The 21,130-nt window shown below is 35.3% G+C and overlaps 1 protein-coding gene across 12 annotated transcripts in view; it reads right to left on the bottom strand.

The window, feature by feature from the left end:
• Positions 1 to 21,130, bottom strand: part of LOC123554376 (inositol 1,4,5-trisphosphate receptor type 2-like) — a 184,210-nt gene that overhangs the window by 144,940 nt on the left and 18,140 nt on the right. For 9 of the 12 annotated variants that reach the window (XM_053548140.1, XM_053548139.1, XM_053548142.1 and 6 more), the window contains exons 5-9: positions 20,072 to 20,149; positions 9,128 to 9,208; positions 7,086 to 7,189; positions 6,420 to 6,446; positions 1,717 to 1,804 (exon numbers count right to left, since the gene is read on the bottom strand). In XM_053548140.1, coding sequence (XP_053404115.1) covers positions 1,717 to 1,804; positions 6,420 to 6,446; positions 7,086 to 7,189; positions 9,128 to 9,208; positions 20,072 to 20,149 — 378 coding nt within the window. The remainder of the gene's footprint in view (positions 1 to 1,716; positions 1,805 to 6,419; positions 6,447 to 7,085; positions 7,190 to 9,127; positions 9,209 to 20,071; positions 20,150 to 21,130) is intronic. The other 3 variants (XM_053548145.1, XM_053548143.1, XM_053548146.1) reach the window with 1 other exon arrangement.

The following is a 21,130-nucleotide window of genomic DNA, read 5'->3' on the forward strand; positions in this document are numbered from 1 at the left end:
AAACCATAACTTAGGTCAATTTCTATAGCTATAGCTCAGTTATGTAAGTAAGTCTGTTTTACACCCTCAGTGTTCCTTGATTCTGCACCTATCCTAACCTCTCCTTGCAAATGACTGACAACACAAATTGGCTCTGTGAAATCACTAAGGAAACATTTGTACTAACTGCGGATTATGCCTGACCTTTTGAACAGCAGTTCCGAGCTCTTTCTACTCAGCCAGCCTTTCTGCTTAGCTCAATAGGAAGAGTTCAAATCTACAGATCACCGGGTAGCAAGTTTGAACCAAGGACAAGGCATATGTTCTCTGTGACAATTTTGATAAAAGATATTGTGTCTAAAGTCATTTCATCCTCTGTCTATGACTCATGTGGAGAAGATGGCAGTTACTTGTGGAGAACAGGTTAGTACTGGTTCAGACTTCTTGAACACTGGTTAACTGCAGTTACATAGAAGAATGGCACTTTAACCCAACTCTATAATCACAGCTAATAACTTCCATACGCCAAAAAAAAAAAGACAAACAAAACTGACACTTTAAGATACTAATGCTGTAATGTATAAAGCACACATTGAATTCTTAATGGAAAGGTTCCAATATTCTTATTCAAGTCTGGAGATGTCTGACATAACAGGAAGTAATAAGAAATTTAAACAAACTTACTGGATAAAAAGGCAATCAGTTTACTATGGCATTCAAAAGAAACCTGAAAGGCTATTCAACATTGCATTATACAATGTATAGCATTAAAACCCTTCTTTCTACTGACTCATTGATCATTATTTTGTATAATAAGTCAATTTTATAGCATTTATCAATGTGCCTGATTTATATCTAGTTTAAATCTTAAAGTGTTATTGCATTGTCATTTCAATTCATTCAAATATTCTCTCTCAAAAATTACAAACAATTTTTTAACTTGTCATGCCAACATTGATTTGAATATCAGCAAAGAAAAAAAATTCAGTTGATTTTTTAGAATATCCTTCCACATATAGTTGGATCTCCTAAAATAAACTAATTATGCAAACTGAGTTGCCGTCAATGCAGATATGTGGAAATATGAATTGTCTTCAATACAGCAATATATAGTAACTAGGTACAGTGTGTACCAGCATATGGGATGGTCTCTCTTCAGAAAGCCAATCAGTGAGTGAAAACCTATTTAATATCTATGGAAAAATATCTCCCTATGGAACAATAACTCACTGGTAGTATCTCGTCTATCTACAAGTATCCCTTATGGTTCAGTCTACCTGACACTGGTATGTAACCCCCTACTTTACAACTGATTTGTTACCCATAAAAGCAATTTGGAAATTCAAATTAGGGAAACTTGCAATTTCATTGCACTTGCCTTAATATTTTCCTCATCTTTAGATGTAGTTGTAGTTAATACCTTGGAAAGTTGACTGCAAAACCTGACTATTGTACAAGTTTGACTACCACTCACCAAAGCAATTACCTCCCCTAGCTGTAAAGAGAGACCCAGTGCACGAGAGGTTGCTAGAAATACAGATAAGAGGACTTACCTTGACTTTTTGTTTCTCATCTCCAGGTGAAAATTTGTATTTCCCATGGATTGTAAAACCTTACTGATGTACTGATAAATCGGACTACAACTCACCAAAGCAATTACCTCCCATTGCATTCCCATTTCTGTAAAGGGAGACAACTGTGAGAGAGGTTGCCAGAAATACAGACTTGTGGACTTACCTTCACTTTTTTCTCATCATCAGGTGAGGGCTTATATTTTCTGAATATTGTGAAGCCTGACTGTTGTACTGACAAGTTCAACTCGTAGCTGAAAATAAAATGTGAACCAAACATGTAATACATTAAGCTTCCTGACAAAACCTTTATTTTTATATGATATTAAAGTCAGAATCAGAATGGTTACCCTTTTCTCTATCCCAGTCGTGTTCTGCTTCACAGAGAAATAACAGAGCACAGTTAAAAAATTCAAAGATTTATTTTCCTCCTTAATTACAACATTCTATCAAGCTATCAAAGAGAATATCCTCTTAACTACGGGCTCTAACTCTGATCCTCCCACGTGATTGTACTGAGCTCTACCATTTGAGCTACCTCAGCAGTTGCCATTATTAAATACAACCAAGACCTTAGGGGTCATACAACAGAAACCGCTGTATAATATAAAAATTGCCATTGTTTGATATCCCATTACAAGATACTGTTCTAAAAAGGATCAGATAAATTTTGTAAAGTCTCCTTTTTCTTTTTAGCATGACAAATACTACAATTGCATCAGAGTAAATTTAACCATTGAATTCATTTACCTTGACTGTACTTTCATATTGCAAGTCCCCTCAATATAATTTTAGGTCCCAATGGAGACTTTCCAGCTTTGATAGTGGAATAAGACCCTGGATGCCCCTCTGGGCATTATTACAGACAAAGGCAGGTACCCATTTAACAACCACCAACATAGACCATTTTCCTTATTGCAAGAGTTCTACACCCCATACAAGATTTTGAACCAACAACAGTTGAGGGTCAAGTGATCTGAAGCCAGTGTCAATAACCACTTGGCCACAGAGTGCCCAATAAAAATAAAGAGGCCTCAAGATACACTTTCAGTCTCAGAGATCAATGCCTATAAAAATTGAGAAAATAGTCATCAATATCAGATCTATTTGTTGTATAAACATGAAAGAAAATATCTGTGTTTTCAATGTAACATTAAACCTCTAGCAATCTTTTGGGTGACTTCTGATGCTCAAATCAATCTAGAAACTGTAAATATTTAACCCTTAGCCTGCTGCAGGCGAATTTAACAGCCTTTGCAAACAGCTTGGAACCAGATCAGATGCCGATTAAATCGGCGTCTGATCAGGTTCCAAGCTGTTTGCTACTCTGACAATATTTCTTCCAATTTTGGAGCAAATTGAATGAACTTAACAATTTTAGCAGACGACATTTACAGCAGACGACAATTTACCTAGCATGCTAAAGGTTAATGTTCAGGTCAATCTGTTGACCTGCCTGAAGGAAATATTATTGGCCCTAGCAATAAGTAAAGTTGCTTTTGCCCTGTTCATTCTGCATTACCATTAAAATCCCTGAACCAGTCAACCAGGAACCAGTCAACCCTAGTGGCAGCGGCCAGCTTCAAATTCGAGTCCGTTTTTTTTTTTAATAAAATAGGTAGCTGTATCTTAAAGGCATTAATATTCAACTGGTTATTTACGATGTATATATAACTAAGGATTCAATTTTCCTAGCTCCATGTAGATGGTTATGTCACATGATGAAGTGCTAAGTATATGCTACACTTTCCTGACATTTTCAAAATTGTGTTTTTTATTATTATTCTCGCACTATCAACGAAAATTTGTAGAATTTTCAAAATTACTGTCCCCTGCCTCCATTTCCATGAGGAAGGTCATAATTACGAAATGTAAAACAACTTATTTTTTGGTTTGGTATACAAAGTAAAATTCACTACCAGTAATATAATGGATAGACAACATCAAATTTTAAGCCTTTCTTTTTCTTTAAATCTATACATTTTATAGATATGGTATAATTTTCTAGATTAAAAGGTAGGAAACATTTTAACAGTTCGACCTTAAACAGTACTTCACACAATAACAAATAATCAATATGATGGTATATTTTCAATTGCTTTGTTGAAAATTGTTTAAAATTGGTAAATAGGCCAAGGATCATGTTTATCTTGGGAGACACTCTACAGATAATCATAAACCGGTGTATATTAATATTAACAGACAGTGTTTAAATACTTTAAAATGTTGTCAAATGCAACACACACTTATATAGGAAGTAGACCCTATGCAAAATAAACATTCAAAACAAAATTTAGGTAGCATTTAAGAAGAAAAAAATATTTTTCCGAGTCGGGGCCCACCTACCATTTTAGTTTATACATAATTTATTTTAGGTCGATTGTGAAGGAAGTTCTACAACTTATATTAATCACTCTCGACACCTCATTCCTGATGGTATCCATCGCCACCTACCATTTTGATGTCTAATTAAAACTTATACATATACAAATAGTCAAAATCTTTCTTACTACTATTCCAACCTTATATTAGAATTTCAGGTCAATCAAAGGAGATGTCTTTTGAAATGTACCAACAATTGCTTCACCTTTACCCTGCTTGCGGCAATTAGTTGTGCCTTTGCGACCAGTGCAGACAAAGATGACCCTGCACATCCGTGCAGGCTGATCATGGTCTGCACTGTTTGCTATTCAGTCAGTAAATTTTCAGTGAACACCCCTTTGAATAATAAATGGTATCGCCTAAATTGAATGATGGGCCAGTTCATTTTAGAAATTTAGCAGGGTAAAGGTTTATTTTCCTGCTACATGAGTCTTACCTATTTGTAGGATTGTTCCAATTTTTGATATCGACTACAAAAAATGTTTGAACTCTACACTAATCAACCTTGATTGCAGCCATAGATTTTGGACTTTGTAGTCTCAAAAAAAAATCAAAACATTGTAATTCTGCCAAAATTATTTGTTCAATAATGTGACCAAAAATGTATGTATAACATGGCTAGATACTTATCACCTACATCAAAGCAAACTTAAGTTCAAAAGATTAAAAAGGGGCTTTTTTTTGTTCAAGGTGACATTTTATCTCACCCCACCCCCTATCCCTCTCCCCCACCCCCTCCCACCCCAATAATAAAAAAAAATACACACACTCTCTGCCTCTTCCCCTACCACCATCACCAAAACACAAAGACACTAAAGTGGTTTTATTTAACTCCGGTTATTTGTGAAGTCTTCATTTTAAATCAATTACAAGAAAAATAAAAATATCTATTTTCTTAATAACGGCTGATGTAAATTCAAGGGCTGATGAAAGAAAGTGTATGCATAGATGGTTGATTCTTATAAACCCTGTATTCTTTTCTGTCAGCGTAAGTAAAATAGAAGAGAACTAGTTCATCTCAAAATGGCAAGAAAATTAAACAGAAAATAATAACATAGATGTGTAAACTAATTACATGTAGATCAAAACCTCTTACATATTTTCCAATATTTGTTCAACATGTTAAAGGCAATGATATCAGCCTGTCTCTTAAAAACAACATATTTGCCTTTTTATATACATTTATTATTCATATTTTATCTCAGGAGAGTAAATAAACAAGAGGGCCAAGATGGCCCTAGGTCGCTCACCTGAGAAACATACTATAACAGTGTAAACATGTTTGACCAAGTGATTTCATGGAAACAAATATTCTGACCAATTTTCATTAAGATTGGACCAAAAATGTGGTCTCTTAAACAAGTATTTTCTTCAATTTGACCTAGTGACCTAGTTTTTGAGCCAAGATGATCTACCTTCAAACTTGACCTAGATTTGGTCAAGGCAATCATTCTGATCAAATTTCATGAAGATCAATTGAAAAATACAGCCTCTATCTCATACAAAACGCTTTTCTTTGATTTGTCCTAGCGACCTAGTTTTTGACCCCAGATGACCCATATTCAAACTTGACCTTAATTTCATCAAGGCTATCATTCTGACCAAACTTCATGAAGATCAATTGAAAAATACAGTCTCTACTGCATACACAAGGTTTTTCTTTGATTTGACCTAGTGACCTAGTTTTTGACCACAGTTGACCCATATTCTAAACTGACCTAGATTTCATCAAGGCGATCATTTTGACTAAATTCTACGAATATCCAGTGTAAAATGCTGCCCCTATTGCCTACACAAGGTTTTCCTTTAATTTGACCCTGTGACCTAGTTTTTGACCCTAGATGACCCATATTCAAACTCCACCTAGATTTTATCCAGACAAACATTCTGATCAAATTACATGAAGATCCGGTGTAAAATGCAGCCCCTATTGCATACACAAGGTTTTTCTATGATTGACCTAGTGACCTAGTTTTTGATCCCAGATTTCATCAAGGCAATCATTCTGACCGAAATTCATGAAGATCAATTAAAAAATACAGCCTCTATCGCACACACAAGGTTTTTCTTTGATTTGACATTGAGACCTAGTTTTTGACCCCAGATGACCCATTTTCGAACTTTGCCTAGATTTCATCAAGGTAATCATTCTGAAAAAAATTCATGAAGATCAACTGAAAAATGCAGCCCCTATTGCATACACAAGGTTTTTCTTTGATTTGACCTAGAGACCTAGTTTTTGACCCCAGATAACTCATTTTCAAACTTAGCCTAGATTTTATCAGGGTAATCATTCTGACAAAATTTCATGAAGATCAGTTGAAAAATACAGCCTCTATCACACATACAAGCTAAATGTTGACAGACGACAGACAGACAGACAGACGCCGGACAATGAGTGATCACAATAACTCACCTGAGCATTGCTCAGGTGAGCTAAAAATATGGAAAACTCAAACATGTGCATTTTGGTGTTTCAACACTTACTTCCCATCTGTTGAGTTATCAGATTCTCTAAAAACAACATAATTCAATTGGTAAACAACATCATCCAACTAGTTAACAACATCATTCAGCTGCTTAATAACAATAAACTTGTTACATAAAACATGTACTTTTTCATTGACCAAGGCAAGTTTGTAAACATTTTAACTAGAATGAAATAAATAAGTGATTCAAATCCTGTCTTGTCTGGCAGGACAAAGCGTGAATCAAATGTGAGGCCATACAATTTATATTTCTGTTCAAAGATGTCATGTTGTCTGCAGTTGTTCCGAGATGTGACATTGTCAGCGTTACTTTGTTGGATTTCACAGTAGAGTTTATTTACGAAAACAAGTACCAATGATTTAGTAAACCTCCAATTCATGTTCAAAAGTTGAAATCCACACATTTTAGTTATTGAGACAGGAATAGAAAACTAGCAGCTCTTCAATGACACAAAAGCGTAAGTTTCCACTGTTTGGAAGTAAAAGAAAACAAAAGATTTTACAGAACAGCAGAACCTGTGTTATTCAACAGATGGACTCCTAAAATTATGTGGACCAACGAAACCTTTCTGTAGTGATACAGTATGTATTATATGGGTATATCTCTGTAAAGATATTGTATTTTGTTTAATAGGAGTTAATGTCAGTTACCATAGCAACCCACCTTTTCTGATATACTGATTGACCACCCAACAATGTCTTGGACACATGGAGGTACTGTCCTGAGGATTTCACACTCTCAAACACTATCTGATCATCCACTTGTACCTGAAAATAAACAACAAGTGCACTTTTTGTTGGAACTATTTTCAGTGGTAAACTGACTGCTGCAACCCCCCAGTAACTTTTCTGTAGTAAAGTTTCAAAGTGGCATTTAAGCAAAGATGACAGCTTATTTAAGGTGACTTCTGTCATTCATGTAATACACAATGTGATTGGTCATTACATTCCAATACAATACCGTATTTTACCTAAGTCTTGGGACAGCATAAAATAATTATTTTTTTCACTGTCCCAAGACTTATTTCCCGAAAAATAATTATTTTGAAAAGTGTCCCAAAAATATGGACACAATAATCGTCATCGGGTAGGCCTAACATCCCCCACCCACCTGTGTTGAAAGCGAAAAAAAAACCTTAAAGATTATCGGTAATTATTCTGTTGATAAACAAAGTAATTGGCCTTGTCTTCATCATCAAGAGCTAAAAGAAGTGTGTCGGTATCATGACCGTACCACCTCGTTTCTTAAGCGCTGAGAAGTAGATCTAGTGTTGTAACAACCAATAAAAAAAAGCTTCTTTTTAATTTGTTAAAGCGAATGTGCAATATCCCGTATAAACTGACAGGTAAACGTGTCAAACTATAATAGCGGATATCTTACCTCTGTGACCTATTTGCCCGCAAGGAAATGACAAAATGGTTTGAGAAGAAAATCTTATTAAAAAGTGTCGTGTCAAAAAATACATGTACATGTACAAAGATTCATTCAAAACTTCTTAAAAATACGCAACAACATTATTGCTTTTATTTTTCTAACGCATTTTCTATTTACGTTCACGAGGTCACGCAACAGAAATCTGTTTGCCAAAAATTGTTTTACTTCATATTTTTAAATTGCTGCCGCCTTTTCATTATTTAAGATTTTTCTATTCTGTTTTTTTGTACTTTCTGGTCAAAAGTCTGAATTTTATGCCCATAGTTTGTATCATTTATTTACTTTTAGAAAGAAATAAGTATTTAGGATCACGCTGTTTGAAATTTTGCAAGTAATTTTACGAAAATTCGACAGTTTTTATAGAATTTTGCCAACATTTCTGTTGATACCTTTTTAAAATCGTTATAGAATTCAAACTATATTACTTCTCAATCGGTGTTGAAAATCTGAAGCGATAAAATCAAAAAATGAATGCGTGACGCGCGTTTTTTGTATACGTGTTGATGAACAAAAGTAACGGCATTGTAAGTTAGACATTACGATAGGTCGCACGTGCTCGTGGAATGGAAAATTACCGGCATGGCGTTTTGATATCTGTACGACTCGCGGGTAAATTCCAGTCAGTGGTAAATAAAAATAAACAAATAATGAAAATTGGACTTCCTGGCTGCAGCAAAAAAAAAAAATACAACACTTAACTGGTATGGTAAAAAACACTTTACTAGTAAAAACACGACACGAAAATGTTAAAAAAATAGTCTTTGGTTCTTATAATTATTTGATATTTTGATCGATACAACACCACACAATGTATAATAACGGTATTTGAGTTACATCTTGAATCAGTACACAACCTTAGTCCCAACACTTAGGGACGAAAAATATGCTGAGAAAATACATGTCCAAAAACTTAGGGTCAAGAAAAATAATTATTTTTCCATATTTTAGGGGTGTCCCATGATTTAGGGTGTCCCAGGACTTAGGTAAAATACGGTAGTCTTCAAGCAAATCAAAATAAGGTATCAGAACCTCTTACAATGTGTTGTAATAGTTATACTTTCCTTCTCAAAGACTAGCCCCCCAGACTTCATAAAGAAGACAGCAGCATTGGACATTTAAGTCAATTTTCAGACTGTGGGCCAATCCACTAAATTAAATGTTGCACAGCATATGACTGAAAACATTAACTTAGAATTCAGATCAGTTTACATTCTTGGTTCAAACCTGTGACATGCCTTTACATATTATACACAAAAATATAAATTACATACCACATCTCCTTCAGCCTTGACCTTGTATCTTGGCATGACCTTGAACTGGGCATGCTTTGCATCATAATCATGCAATTCAACCTGGAAATAAACAAATCTAAGCCTTATAACTTGCTTACTAAAGACCTATTTGAATATTTGTTTCTAATGTTTAAAGAACACAGGTCTCGTGGACACCACTTCCAGGAACTGGGACATGAAAAAACGACACAACTTGGCTCCAAACTGTACTTGAAAAGACTGGTGGTTGAAATAGTCATGGCAGTAAAACATTACCACTTTCTTTAAAAAGGACAAGTAACTCTTCTCAAATGTATCTTTACAATATTTACACAGATCAATGGTTCTAACTTCTCAATACCAGTAATTATTGCCTCTTTATCTTATGGCTCCAATTACCCAATTTCTATTCTTTACCGCTCAACCCTGGAAAAAATTACCCAAGCTTACTTCTATATTTAAATTATATTGACCATGCTTTATAAAAATGCACAGTCCCACTGTACAGAGTTCTAAGGCAAATGTTACCACATCATTGATTTTTTGTAAAACACCATTACGTTTAGTGTTTATCTTAAATAGCCTCCTGTTAACATTCATTATTTATAGGAACATCTATAGGTCTGAACAGAATTTTAAATGAAAAGCCGGAAAAGCTCATTTCTATGAAATCAATGGCTGGAAATTGTATTCAGATCTCAAAAAGATCATTTTAAGTTCAAACAAGAGCACCGCCTTGCGGGTGCTGACGCTCATCTGATTTTTTTTGTGTAATAGAAATATTGTCCTACCCATGATTTTCTAAGTCTAAAAAGGGCCATCATTCTTGCAAAAAGCAGGATAGAGTTATGTTTCTTGATGTACAGTGTCCAGTTATGATGGTGAAAAACTGTTGCAAGTTTTAAAGCAATAGCTTTGATAGTTTATGAGAAAAGTTGACTTAAACATAATATTCAACCAAGAAAATGATTTTCTAAGTCCAAAAGGGGCAATAATTATTGCAAAAAGCAGGATGGAGTTATGTTGCTTGCTGTACAGGGTCAGCTTATGACGGTGAACAAGTGTTGCAAGTTTCAAAGCAATAGCTGTGATAGTTTAAGAGAAAAAGTTGACCTAAACATAAAACTTAACCAAGAAATCTGATATTTTCTAAGTCCAAAAGGGGCAATAAATCTTGCAAAAAGCAGGACGGAGTTATGTTTCTTGCTGTACAGGGTCAACTTATGATGGTGAACAAGTGTTGCAAGTTTTAAAGCAATAGCTTTGATAGTTTAGGATAAAAGCTGACCTAAACATAAAACTTAACCAAGAAAACTGATTTTCTAAGTCCAAAAGGGGCAATAAATCTTGCAAAAAGCAAGATGGAGTTATGTTTCTTGATGTACAGGGTCTGTTTATGATGGTGTACAAGTATTCCAAGTTTCAAAGCAATAGCTTTGATAGTTTAGGAGAAAAGTTGACCTAAACATAAAACTTAACCAAGAAATCTGATATTTTCTAAGTACAAAAGGGGCCATAAATCTTGCAAAAAGCAAGATGGAGTTATGTTTCTTGCTATACAGGGTCAGCTTATGATGGTGAACAAGTATTCCAAGTTTCAAAGCAATAGCTTTGATAGCTTAGGAGAAAAGCTGACCTAAACATAAAACTTAACCAGGCAACGCCGACGCCAACGCCGACAACCGCTCAAGTGATGACAATAACTCATCATTTTTTTTTCAAAAAATCAGATGAGCTAAAAAACAAAGAATACAAAGGATAATTCAAACTATATAATACTGCTAAAGTAATATCATACCTAAGCTGACATATTTTATATAGAAGGTATTGTAATAAAGTCAATATTGGAGACAAAAGTGCCTTGGAAACAACAGTACAAAAATACATTATTGACAATTTCTTTCTATCCATTGATTTCAGTAAATGAGATGTGCATTGTACTTGCAGGGTTCAAATTTAGACAAGCATACAAGCTAAATGCTAGTGGAAATTGAGAATAGCCAGTGGGCTTGGAATGTACTAGCTAATTTCAGCTAGTCAATAATATACCAAGCAAATGTCTTCAAAGCTTGAATAAAGTTTGTTCAGCAGGTATACTTTTTTCTGCATGAAAGGAATGTTATCAATTATGTTTATAAATGATATTTCAGTGTTCAACAAAACTCTGATATAATGCATGATTGCAGCTTGCATCAAGTTAAAATGGAAGGATTTGACTTTAGCTTGTACGTGGATAAAAATGGCACTAGCTATTTTAAGCAAATAGAATTTTTTTTGTGACTGGCTACTTGCAGAGATTAATCAGTAGGTTTTGGCCAGTAAAATATTATAAAAGTAATTAAATATTATTGTTAAACATTAGCCAGTATCTTTTCATTTTAGCTAGTGAACAAAAAGGGCACTAGCTACTTTTAGCTAGAAGAAAATGTTGCTAAATATGACCCCTGACTCGATCAATTTACTTAAGGTATTTTCATCTATAAGTCTGACAGTTTTACCTATACTAGGCATCAACAAAAATACTGGAAAACATATTATTCTGTCAGAAACAAAATTCCTGGCAATGGAGTCTCAATGCAGTCATGACTGTGTCTTGCAAATGGACTTGAGAGATATATAAGTATGCTTGAAGCTTTTATTGAAACACATTTATTAAAACACATCCCCTGTCTTATATTAGAGACAGACTTATGTGTGCGATCATAAAAGATGATAGGAATTCAGGGTTTCAGTGACCCTGACTATGCTCAGTGTCAACTGATTGGCAATAATATTGAGCATGCTAATAATATAGATTAATCCTTCCAATTAATCTTGTTTATTCTGGCTAAATTCCAATTTAATTGTTTGTTTGTAATTTTGCATCGGTTGTCATAACGCTAAGTCGTTGCTATGGTATGTATCGCGAGATTTCGTAGCAGACGATAATTTATAAGTAAAGTCACGTGTTTGCCGTGCTTCCAATTTGCCATTCAGCACGAGGCCGTTTTAAGAACAACCCGCCCACCGCACCCCTTTTTTAGTATAATTTAAATACTATTTTGTTTGTTTTATGATACTATAGATTTTCAATCAATAATTATAATGGTAAAGTATTAAGGCAGTTACACGTTATATGCAATACTTGCCTATTTTTGCAACATTCTTGTTACTTTTTTGTTGCCGAGTTTTTCTCACTCTTTCAGAATGCTTTACTTTTTATGGCATCAGATGTTAAAGCACATGAGTCAAGAAACGCTATAACCAGACAGAATCGACACAATATGCTACTTTTGAAGTTCAACATCATAGTATCGCTCAGAAGCCAATGATTATATCATTCAGCCTTATTCGGAAGGATCACAGGATACGATGAAACCGGTGACACTGTGATGGAAATGTATTCTGTACTAGTTCAAAATATCTATATTGTCCGTTAACATTCACCAGCGTTAACTTTTACTTGTGTTTAAATGTGCTTATTTAAAGAACTTGACACTTTAAGACATCTTTGCCTAATTTATGATTTTGATTACTTATACCATTTGTAATCAGATGTACATGGTGACATTTAGAAATGATGTGAAGTGCCTGCGTTTAGGAGATACATATATTCCTGTTTGTTAACTTTTACTTAGGTTTAAAGGTGCTTATTTGAAACATTTGACTCTAAGACATTTTGCCTAGTTTATGATTATGATTACTTATACCATTTGCAAATCAGATGTACATGGTGACAGTTATAAATGATGTGAAGTGAGTGCGTCAAGGAGATACATATATTCCTGTTTGTCATTCTAAAATTGCTTAGCTTGATTTCTTAAGCCGGTACCAGAACTTATAACTTTAAACTCTAAATATTTTCTTTTACTTTCATCTCTTTTATTTATTTTCTCTCTTCTAATCTCTATCTTCTGTCATACTGGCGGAAAATTCTTACGTCTGGGTGCGACTAGGGCATGCCATACTGAGTTGTTAACTGTCATTTACTAAATCTTTTTGCATACTCATGGGTCCCTGACCAGCCGCCGCCATTTACCGGGGTTGGTGACACTCGTGGGTTCAAAATTCAATTTTTTCTGGTTCATTTTTTCGAGCATATAAGAATTGGCCAGAGAGCGAAAAGGGCTAGGCGTTCTTATAGTTGCTCAACCATTTACATAGGTTACATTTGTTGTTATTAGGTTTATGTTGCGCCAATGGTATCTGGTTCGTATATGGTACATGGTGTACCTGGTTATTGTATGGTACCAAAGGGGTACCTGGTTTGTATAAGGTACATGGAAGTACCTGGTTCGTATATGGTACAAAATGGGTACCGGGTTCGTATATGGTACATGGAAGTACCTGGTCCGTGTATGGTACAAAATGGGTACCGGGTTCGTATCCCTTACAGAAGAAAAAGGCCTGCTGCGTACTCTTGCTGTGTACATACAGCGTATATGATGCGTACATGATGTGTACTGAAATCAAGGGCTTTAAATAGTACGCAGGATATACACCGCACATACACCGATAGTACGTTTGTAGTACACTTTTGACATGCAAATGAGCTCTGCCGCGTACTACTTGCTGCGTACATGCTGTGGACTACATAGTACACAGGATGTACGCTGGAGGAATTTAGTATGCGGGAAATAGTACGCAGCATGTACGCGGCACATACACTTTTCACATGCAAATGAGCCTGCGGTGTACTACCACCTGCGGCGTACATGCTGTGTACTCTGCGGGTACATGCTTGTACTCCTGCGGCGTACATTCTGTGTACTCCTGGCCCGAGTCCTGCGGCGTACATGCTGTGTACTCCTGCTGCATACATGCTGTGTACTCTTGTGGCAAAAACTGCTGTGATAATGTAAAATTCCTTACCCACCAACTTTCTTACGCAAATGCTGATCATTTGGACAGAAAAAAACAAAAAAAGATAAGTGACATGCATCAATAAGTATTTACCCTTACAGAATAATGTAGATTGATGTTATCAAATAAATTAGTATGCATTTTCTTCATCCACTTTTCAATGAAATAAATCAATTTTTGTAGCATGTTATTTGGTAAACATCTGAAGAAAATGGCGTAACTGCATCAAGGGAAACAACTTTAATGCAACTAAATATAAGTGTTATAAATTTCGAAGTATCTGCGGTGTAATACAGTGTACTATTTCTTGTACAAGTCCCTCCTGCGTACATGCAGTGTACTCCTTAAATTTTCAGAGTCTGTGCTGCGTACTTGAAGTGTACTAGTGACCTCCTGCGTACATGCTGTGTACTCCTCGAAATAGTACGCGGCATGTACGCGGCATGCGGTGTATGTAAAATGTACTCCTCTGGCGTACTACTGTGTTCGCGGCATATACACAGCAAATACGCAACATGTACGCCACAGAGGCTTGCTTCTGTAAGGGATATGGTACATGGAAGTACCATATGGTACATGGAAGTACCTGGTTCGTATATGGTACAAAATGGGTACCTGGTTTGTAAATGGTACATGGAAGTACCTGGTTTTTATATGGTACCAAAGGTTGTGCCTGGTTCTACCTGGATTTGGCACAACGAGGTTCAAATTATCTAAGGCATGCCCGGGTCGCACCCTTTGTGAGGATTTTCAACTTCAATCGCCATTTAACGTTTGAAGTTGTAAGCCACTATGACCGTCTTTCAATCCACACTTACCCTAAACGAAAAATAAACTTGTGTTTATAATCGGAAGTGTTTTTATTTTCTTTTAAACATGAAAGCTTAGGTTATATGATGGTACGTCAACCTAGGAATTCTCTCCTAGAATAAACCTATATATTATTTATTCAACAGACAAACTGCACTTCTTGAGCATTCATATCTATAATACCATAACCATAGATCATTAAGTAACAGTCTTGACAAATTATCTTATATGCACTCAGTCTGCCTTTCCTTTGAGAAGACTGAACGTTGGGGTGGAGGACTGAACCATTTTTGCTTTCCCCACAGAAAAAACTGTCACTTTTCATATGGAAAAGGCAAGAAAATCATAATGCTAAAAGAACACTGGAAAGTGTGCCTGTGAAAAAAGGGTCCTCTTTTGTCTTGCTTTAACGGAACTGCATGGGTATTCCTGAAAGCAAACTACAAGAGTCACTCTTTAACATACTGTGAAATCATTAATTTCATTGATACGAAATTTCCTGCTTGGGGCCAAAACAGCTATTTCATGTGGATATGAAAATGTGTATTTCAACTTTTGAAGACAAAATGAACAGGGATTTCATGTTTATGTTGGGATTTAATTTTAAAGATAAAGAAAACTACAAAGTCCATGAAAATTAGCACCATGCAAAGTTTTACTTCACACAGGATTTAGATTTAAAAGTCAATGTATAGTCCTGGTAAGGCAAAACTGTTTAATTAGCAGACATTCTAGGCATCACCTACAGCTATTCCGACACATTTGTGTTTTTTTTTTTAAATAATGTTATGCAAATCATTATCTGAATTTTTATACAATAGGCAAATCGACTTCTACTTGTTATCTACAGATAAAGGAAGCTAACAAAGCAGATATCTGAGCCTGATATTATTTCCTTCAATCAATTCTTTCATGATTGCTCTCAGAGTCTTCTTTCCTTAATTAGTCTTCACAGGACTGAATATCAGTCTGGCTGGTTTATCAGGTTTCATACCCGATAAGGTTACTTAAATCAGCCTGGAAACAACAGCAAGATACCGAAAATTGGCAGCAAAGCACAGAAAAGTCGTGACAATAATGGTTTGATATTACGGATCATATTTTATTTAATCCACTTTCACAGTGAAATGACTGGAGAAATCCTAAGTGAAAGTAATGTTTTAAACCTACCCTGAATAAGCCAAGTCTACATTTCAGTTTATACTAGAGTTTTTTATTTAGCTCAGATGCAATGAAAGCATGGAGCTGATTTGAATCGCCCACTAATCCGCTTTCTGGAAAATTGGAGGTGCTGGTGTCATATAAGGTGTGGTTGTGACCCCAGTGGGGTCTGAACCCATGAGCTCTGGGTTGAGGAACAGACACTATAACCATCATATCACCACTCTCCTTGAACAGCAAATGGGTAATTCAGTAGAAATACTGGCTAATTGTCCCTACCAGATCATCTTGTAAGCCTTATAGTTTTTTTGAAAAGAGGGTTGAGGGAACGGCCCTGTCTGAATTTATTTTCAAAAGCAAGTTATTTTGGATCTTTTTAAATGTGATGGAAAAAATTTAAATGATTGTATGCTTTCTAAAACTTTCAGATATCATTTTGAAATTCATTTCATTCGCACAAAATGAATGGCCGTAAACTACTATTTCCTGAGAACATCAATTTCTAGATTTCGTACTATTCAGACAAAATATCACGAATTTCAGTTGTTTATTGCTACTGATACAACCACAGAATCAACAAAACGTAATAATTTCCTCAATGTCTTATATTTTCAGAGTATCTGAATAGTTGTTTTCCCTTACAGAAGAAAAAGGCCTGCTGCGTACTCTTGCTGTGTACATACAGCGTATATGATGCGTACATGATGTGTACTGAAATCAAGGGCTTTAAACAGTACGCAGGATATACACCGCACATACACCGATAGTACGTTTGTAGTACACTTTTGACATGCAAATGAGCTCTGCCGCGTACTACTTGCTGCGTACCTGCTGTGGACTACATAGTACACAGGATGTACGCTGGAGGAATTTAGTATGCGGGAAATAGTACGCAGCATGTACGCGGCACATACACTTTTCACATGCAAATGAGCCTGCGGTGTACAACCCCTGCGGCGTACATGCTGTGTACTCCTGCGGTGTACATTCTGTGTACTCCTGGCCCGAGTCCTGCGGCGTACATGCTGTGTACTCCTGCTGCATACATGCTGTGTACTCTTGTGGCGAAACTGCTGAGATAATGTAAATTCCTTACCCCACCAACTTTCTTATGCAAATGCTGATCATTTGGACAGAAAAAAAACAGAAAAAAGATAAGTGACATGCATCAATAAGTATTTACCCTTAACAAAATAATGTAGATTGATGTTATCAAATAAATTAGTATGCTTTTCTTCATCCACTTTTCAATGAAATAAATCAATTTTTGTAGCATGTAATTTGGTAAACATCTGAAGAAAACGGCGTAACTGCATCAAGGGGAAACAACTTTAATGCAACTAAATATAAGTGTTATAAATTTCGAAGTATCTGCGGTGTACATGCAGTGTACTATTTTCTTGTACAAGTCCCTCCTGCGTACATGCAGTGTACTCCTTAAATTTTCAGAGTCTGTGCTGCGTACTTGAAGTGTACTAGTGACCTCCTGCGTACATGCTGTGTACTCGTCGAAATAGTACGCGGCATGTACACGGCATGCGGTGTATGTAAAATGTACTCCTCTGGCGTACTACTGTGTTCGCGGCATATACACAGCAAATACGCAGCATGTACGCCACAGAGGCTTGCTTCTGTAAGGGTTACATGTATTTTTTTTGTGTTGGGTTGGTACGGTGAGGGTTCTGGACTATGGTGATTTTCTAGCTTTTGATGGTGGAGGCTTCTTTCAGATAAAAAGGGATGAAACAACTAGTCTTCCCTAGGCCTGCTAGATGGCTTCCTCACATGAAAGAATTCTAAGTCTCGAGCACAATGTTTTGAAAAGTTGAAATACCATATCATATAATTTCATAGACTTAGTTACAAACGTAAACAAAAATTTGTTTTCAAGAGATTTGAGGTCAAGGACATAAGAGATGAAATAAGAGTAATCATTTATTCCTAAATGGAACAAACACGTTGATTATGAATGCAACAGTTCATAAAATATTCCAAACTCAAATTTGCATTTTCACTGCGTAGAATAGAAAAACTGGCAATAATACCCCTAGGAAACTGGGTAACAGAAGAGTTACGTGAAATGTCTGACTTTTCCATAAATTATTCACTGCAGCTTTTCTACACAATAATGTCTATGATAAATTTAATATTCTTTAGAAGTCTAAAACAGGTAAATGGTTTAAGCATGGATGCACTGGTTGAAAACATTACATTAATCTTTTTGTTTTGTATAAAACAAAACATATCTTTATTTGATACTGGTGCCATTACTAAACAGTTTTCCAGTTTATTGAGTTGAAATTATCTGGGTTTTACAGTGCAACATCACAGTACAGGTTACATGGCACCAGATAGGACTAAAACTTTTGGTTTCACATCTCATTTACATCAAAATAAACATAATATGAGATATGGAACAAATACTTTTATTCCTGCTGGTATCACAGAGACGCACCAAACCAACCCTATTATCCGCCTATTGTTACGATCATGCAAGAGTGAGACAGTAGTACCAATAATTATTTTCATACGTAAGTTGTCCAAGAACAAGATTAGGTTTTTGAATATCTCAAAGACAACCCACATGACTTTTTGGTACTGTACACAAGGGGCAAAAATAATTCTATTCAGGTAGCATTTTGCTTATAATTTTTTAATTGCCTGACAAATTTTAATAGTTTCAAGGACAGGAAATCGAGTGCTTTCCTAAACACAAAGGGTCTGCTTTACATTTTCAATACTTTCTTCAAACACTTCGCAAACATCCCAGTGTGTATTTCGTCCATAAAGAAAACATTTGGGCGAAATGTTTAAGGAAAGTACTGAGAATGTCTGTCTGTTTTGTGAAAGCATTTGTTTACCTGTCTTAGAGTCCTTATATAATTGAGCCGCATTATAAGAAAACCTACATGGTGCATTTGCCACCAGCATGGATCCAGACCAGCCTGCGCATCCGCACAGTCTGGTCAGGATCCATGCTGTTCGCTAACGGTTTCTCTAATTGCGAGATGCTTTGAAAGCGAACAACATGGATCCTTACCAGACTGTGCAGATGCACAGGCTGGTCTGGATCCATGCTGGTCGCAAATCCAGTATGTTTTCTCATGGTGCGGCTTATATATATTTAAAATCAGTCAAAGTAATGAGGAAGTTATAAGCAAAAATGTTGACTGATTCTCTGTGTGTTCAATACAGAGATATCACTTGGGTTGGCCACCCTGAAGATAGCTTGCCTTTTTAAATGCATGTCTTTCTAAATTGTAGGAACTGATAACACTGTTTTCTAAAAACTTTAAAGAACACATCTTAATGTAGCTATTGGTAGAGTATTGGCTAGATTGAATAACTCTTAATTAATGCAGTACTTGGCAGACCTTTGTAACTTTTACATAAAATATTGCACCACACTTCAAACATTCTCAAAGTTCTTTATCTTATTTAACAAACAAAAAATCTTGATCTGAATGTAAAACGCTTCAAATTTTACAATCTTTTCTTTACAGGCGTATTTTCTTTCTACCAACATTTCTGTGGAAGTAAATTCTTGATTTTCTTACTTCAAATAGAAAAGAATTTTGTATATGAAATAGATAAGTAAACATTCAAGAACACTTGATAAGTTAAATTCTACAAAAAAGAAGTTTGTTTCACATTAATTTTGAGCGATACATTGAGAAAACCAGGCCAAAGTTATTTCAATGACCTTGAAATGATGAGATAAATTTCAAATCACATTTATCTTTTTTTCCAATCTTGTCAAATAAAAAAGGAATGGTATGCTATACACTGATTTACAACTGACATAAAACATAATTAATTTCAACAATTTACAAGTCTATTCAAATACCATTCTATACAAAACATGACCTTACAGATTACAGATTTCATCCTCAGCGAGATACTTCCTCCTGAATTTAAAAATTGTGGCGAATAAACAAATAATTATCATAAATGTTTATTTTGTTGTTGTTTTTTTTATTTTTAAGAAAGGAAAAATAAAAAAAATTATGATTAGTTATCGTTTTTGTCATTCTTGTCTTTAAATTGCTAATGTTGGACAAAATCCCAAGCCAAACCTCAGACCATTGGCAAACTAAGATTTATTATCTTGTGGCCAGTGACGAAACTTACCGCCATGTTATTGCTTTCTGTTGGCGATGTTGTTGTTGTACTGACATGGATGTATTTGAGCGTGAATCTGTGCTTGAGCTGAAAAAAATCACATAGAACTTATAAATTCATGAGCACGATTAAAACTAAACCTTTTTTTCTATAAACATTTTTATAAAAAACATCATATGTACTGGTTGGGAACCATTTTCCGGACACATTTTTATATTTCGGCTCCATTATTCCCTAAAAAAGATATTTGACACAAATGAAGCCCATACTGCACATACTTCAGCTCCTTCCACATCCGATGTTGTAATCAGCATCGCGCTGTGACGTAAAATATGGGTTCCATGGGGCCTCAAATGAGGTCACTAAAATGAGTTATTTTTCCCGTCAGGTAAACCAGTTTCCGGACAAATATTTTGACGGTGTTTTGTTGTTAATTTGATATCAAAATAAGTAATTAAACTATTTCTACATATTTCTTTATCATTCAACTCTTCAAAATTACACATGAAACATAACCCGACTTTCAATAGCAGCTATGAAAGCAAACCGAGGTTGACTATAAAAAAACTCGAATTTCGTATTATACGAATTCTTGCTAATTCCAATAGATATAGAATAAAATTAGTGCAAAAATCGACAGCCCTGCATCTTACATAACTTTTAGCGTGAAATTAAAAGTAGAACATGTTATCAGCAGACAATCATTATGTAGTTTGAATATTACTTCCCCACTTGATACCTCGGCATGTGTGAACTACTGCGCATGCGCAATGCTATCTTCATGCCCCGTTAAGACAGAAAGTTGTTTTGTAAACGCAGGTGAGTTATCATCAAAAACCCAAACATAACATAGCCTTATAAAATAGTGGTTTGTTGTAGACATAAAGACTAAACATCTAAATGATCTAGAGGAAACAATTCCATGAATAACAACGAAATAAAGCGAATATTACACGTGTCCGGAAACTGGTCCTGTCCGGAAAATGGTTCCCAACCAGTATAGAGTATGAAGTATCATGAATGTTTCACAATTAATACAAAAACATTTTATTTTTATATAAAAACTTT

This window comes from Mercenaria mercenaria, chromosome 7 (genome assembly GCF_021730395.1).
Source record: "Mercenaria mercenaria strain notata chromosome 7, MADL_Memer_1, whole genome shotgun sequence".
NCBI classification, from domain to species: Eukaryota; Metazoa; Mollusca; class Bivalvia; order Venerida; family Veneridae; genus Mercenaria; species Mercenaria mercenaria.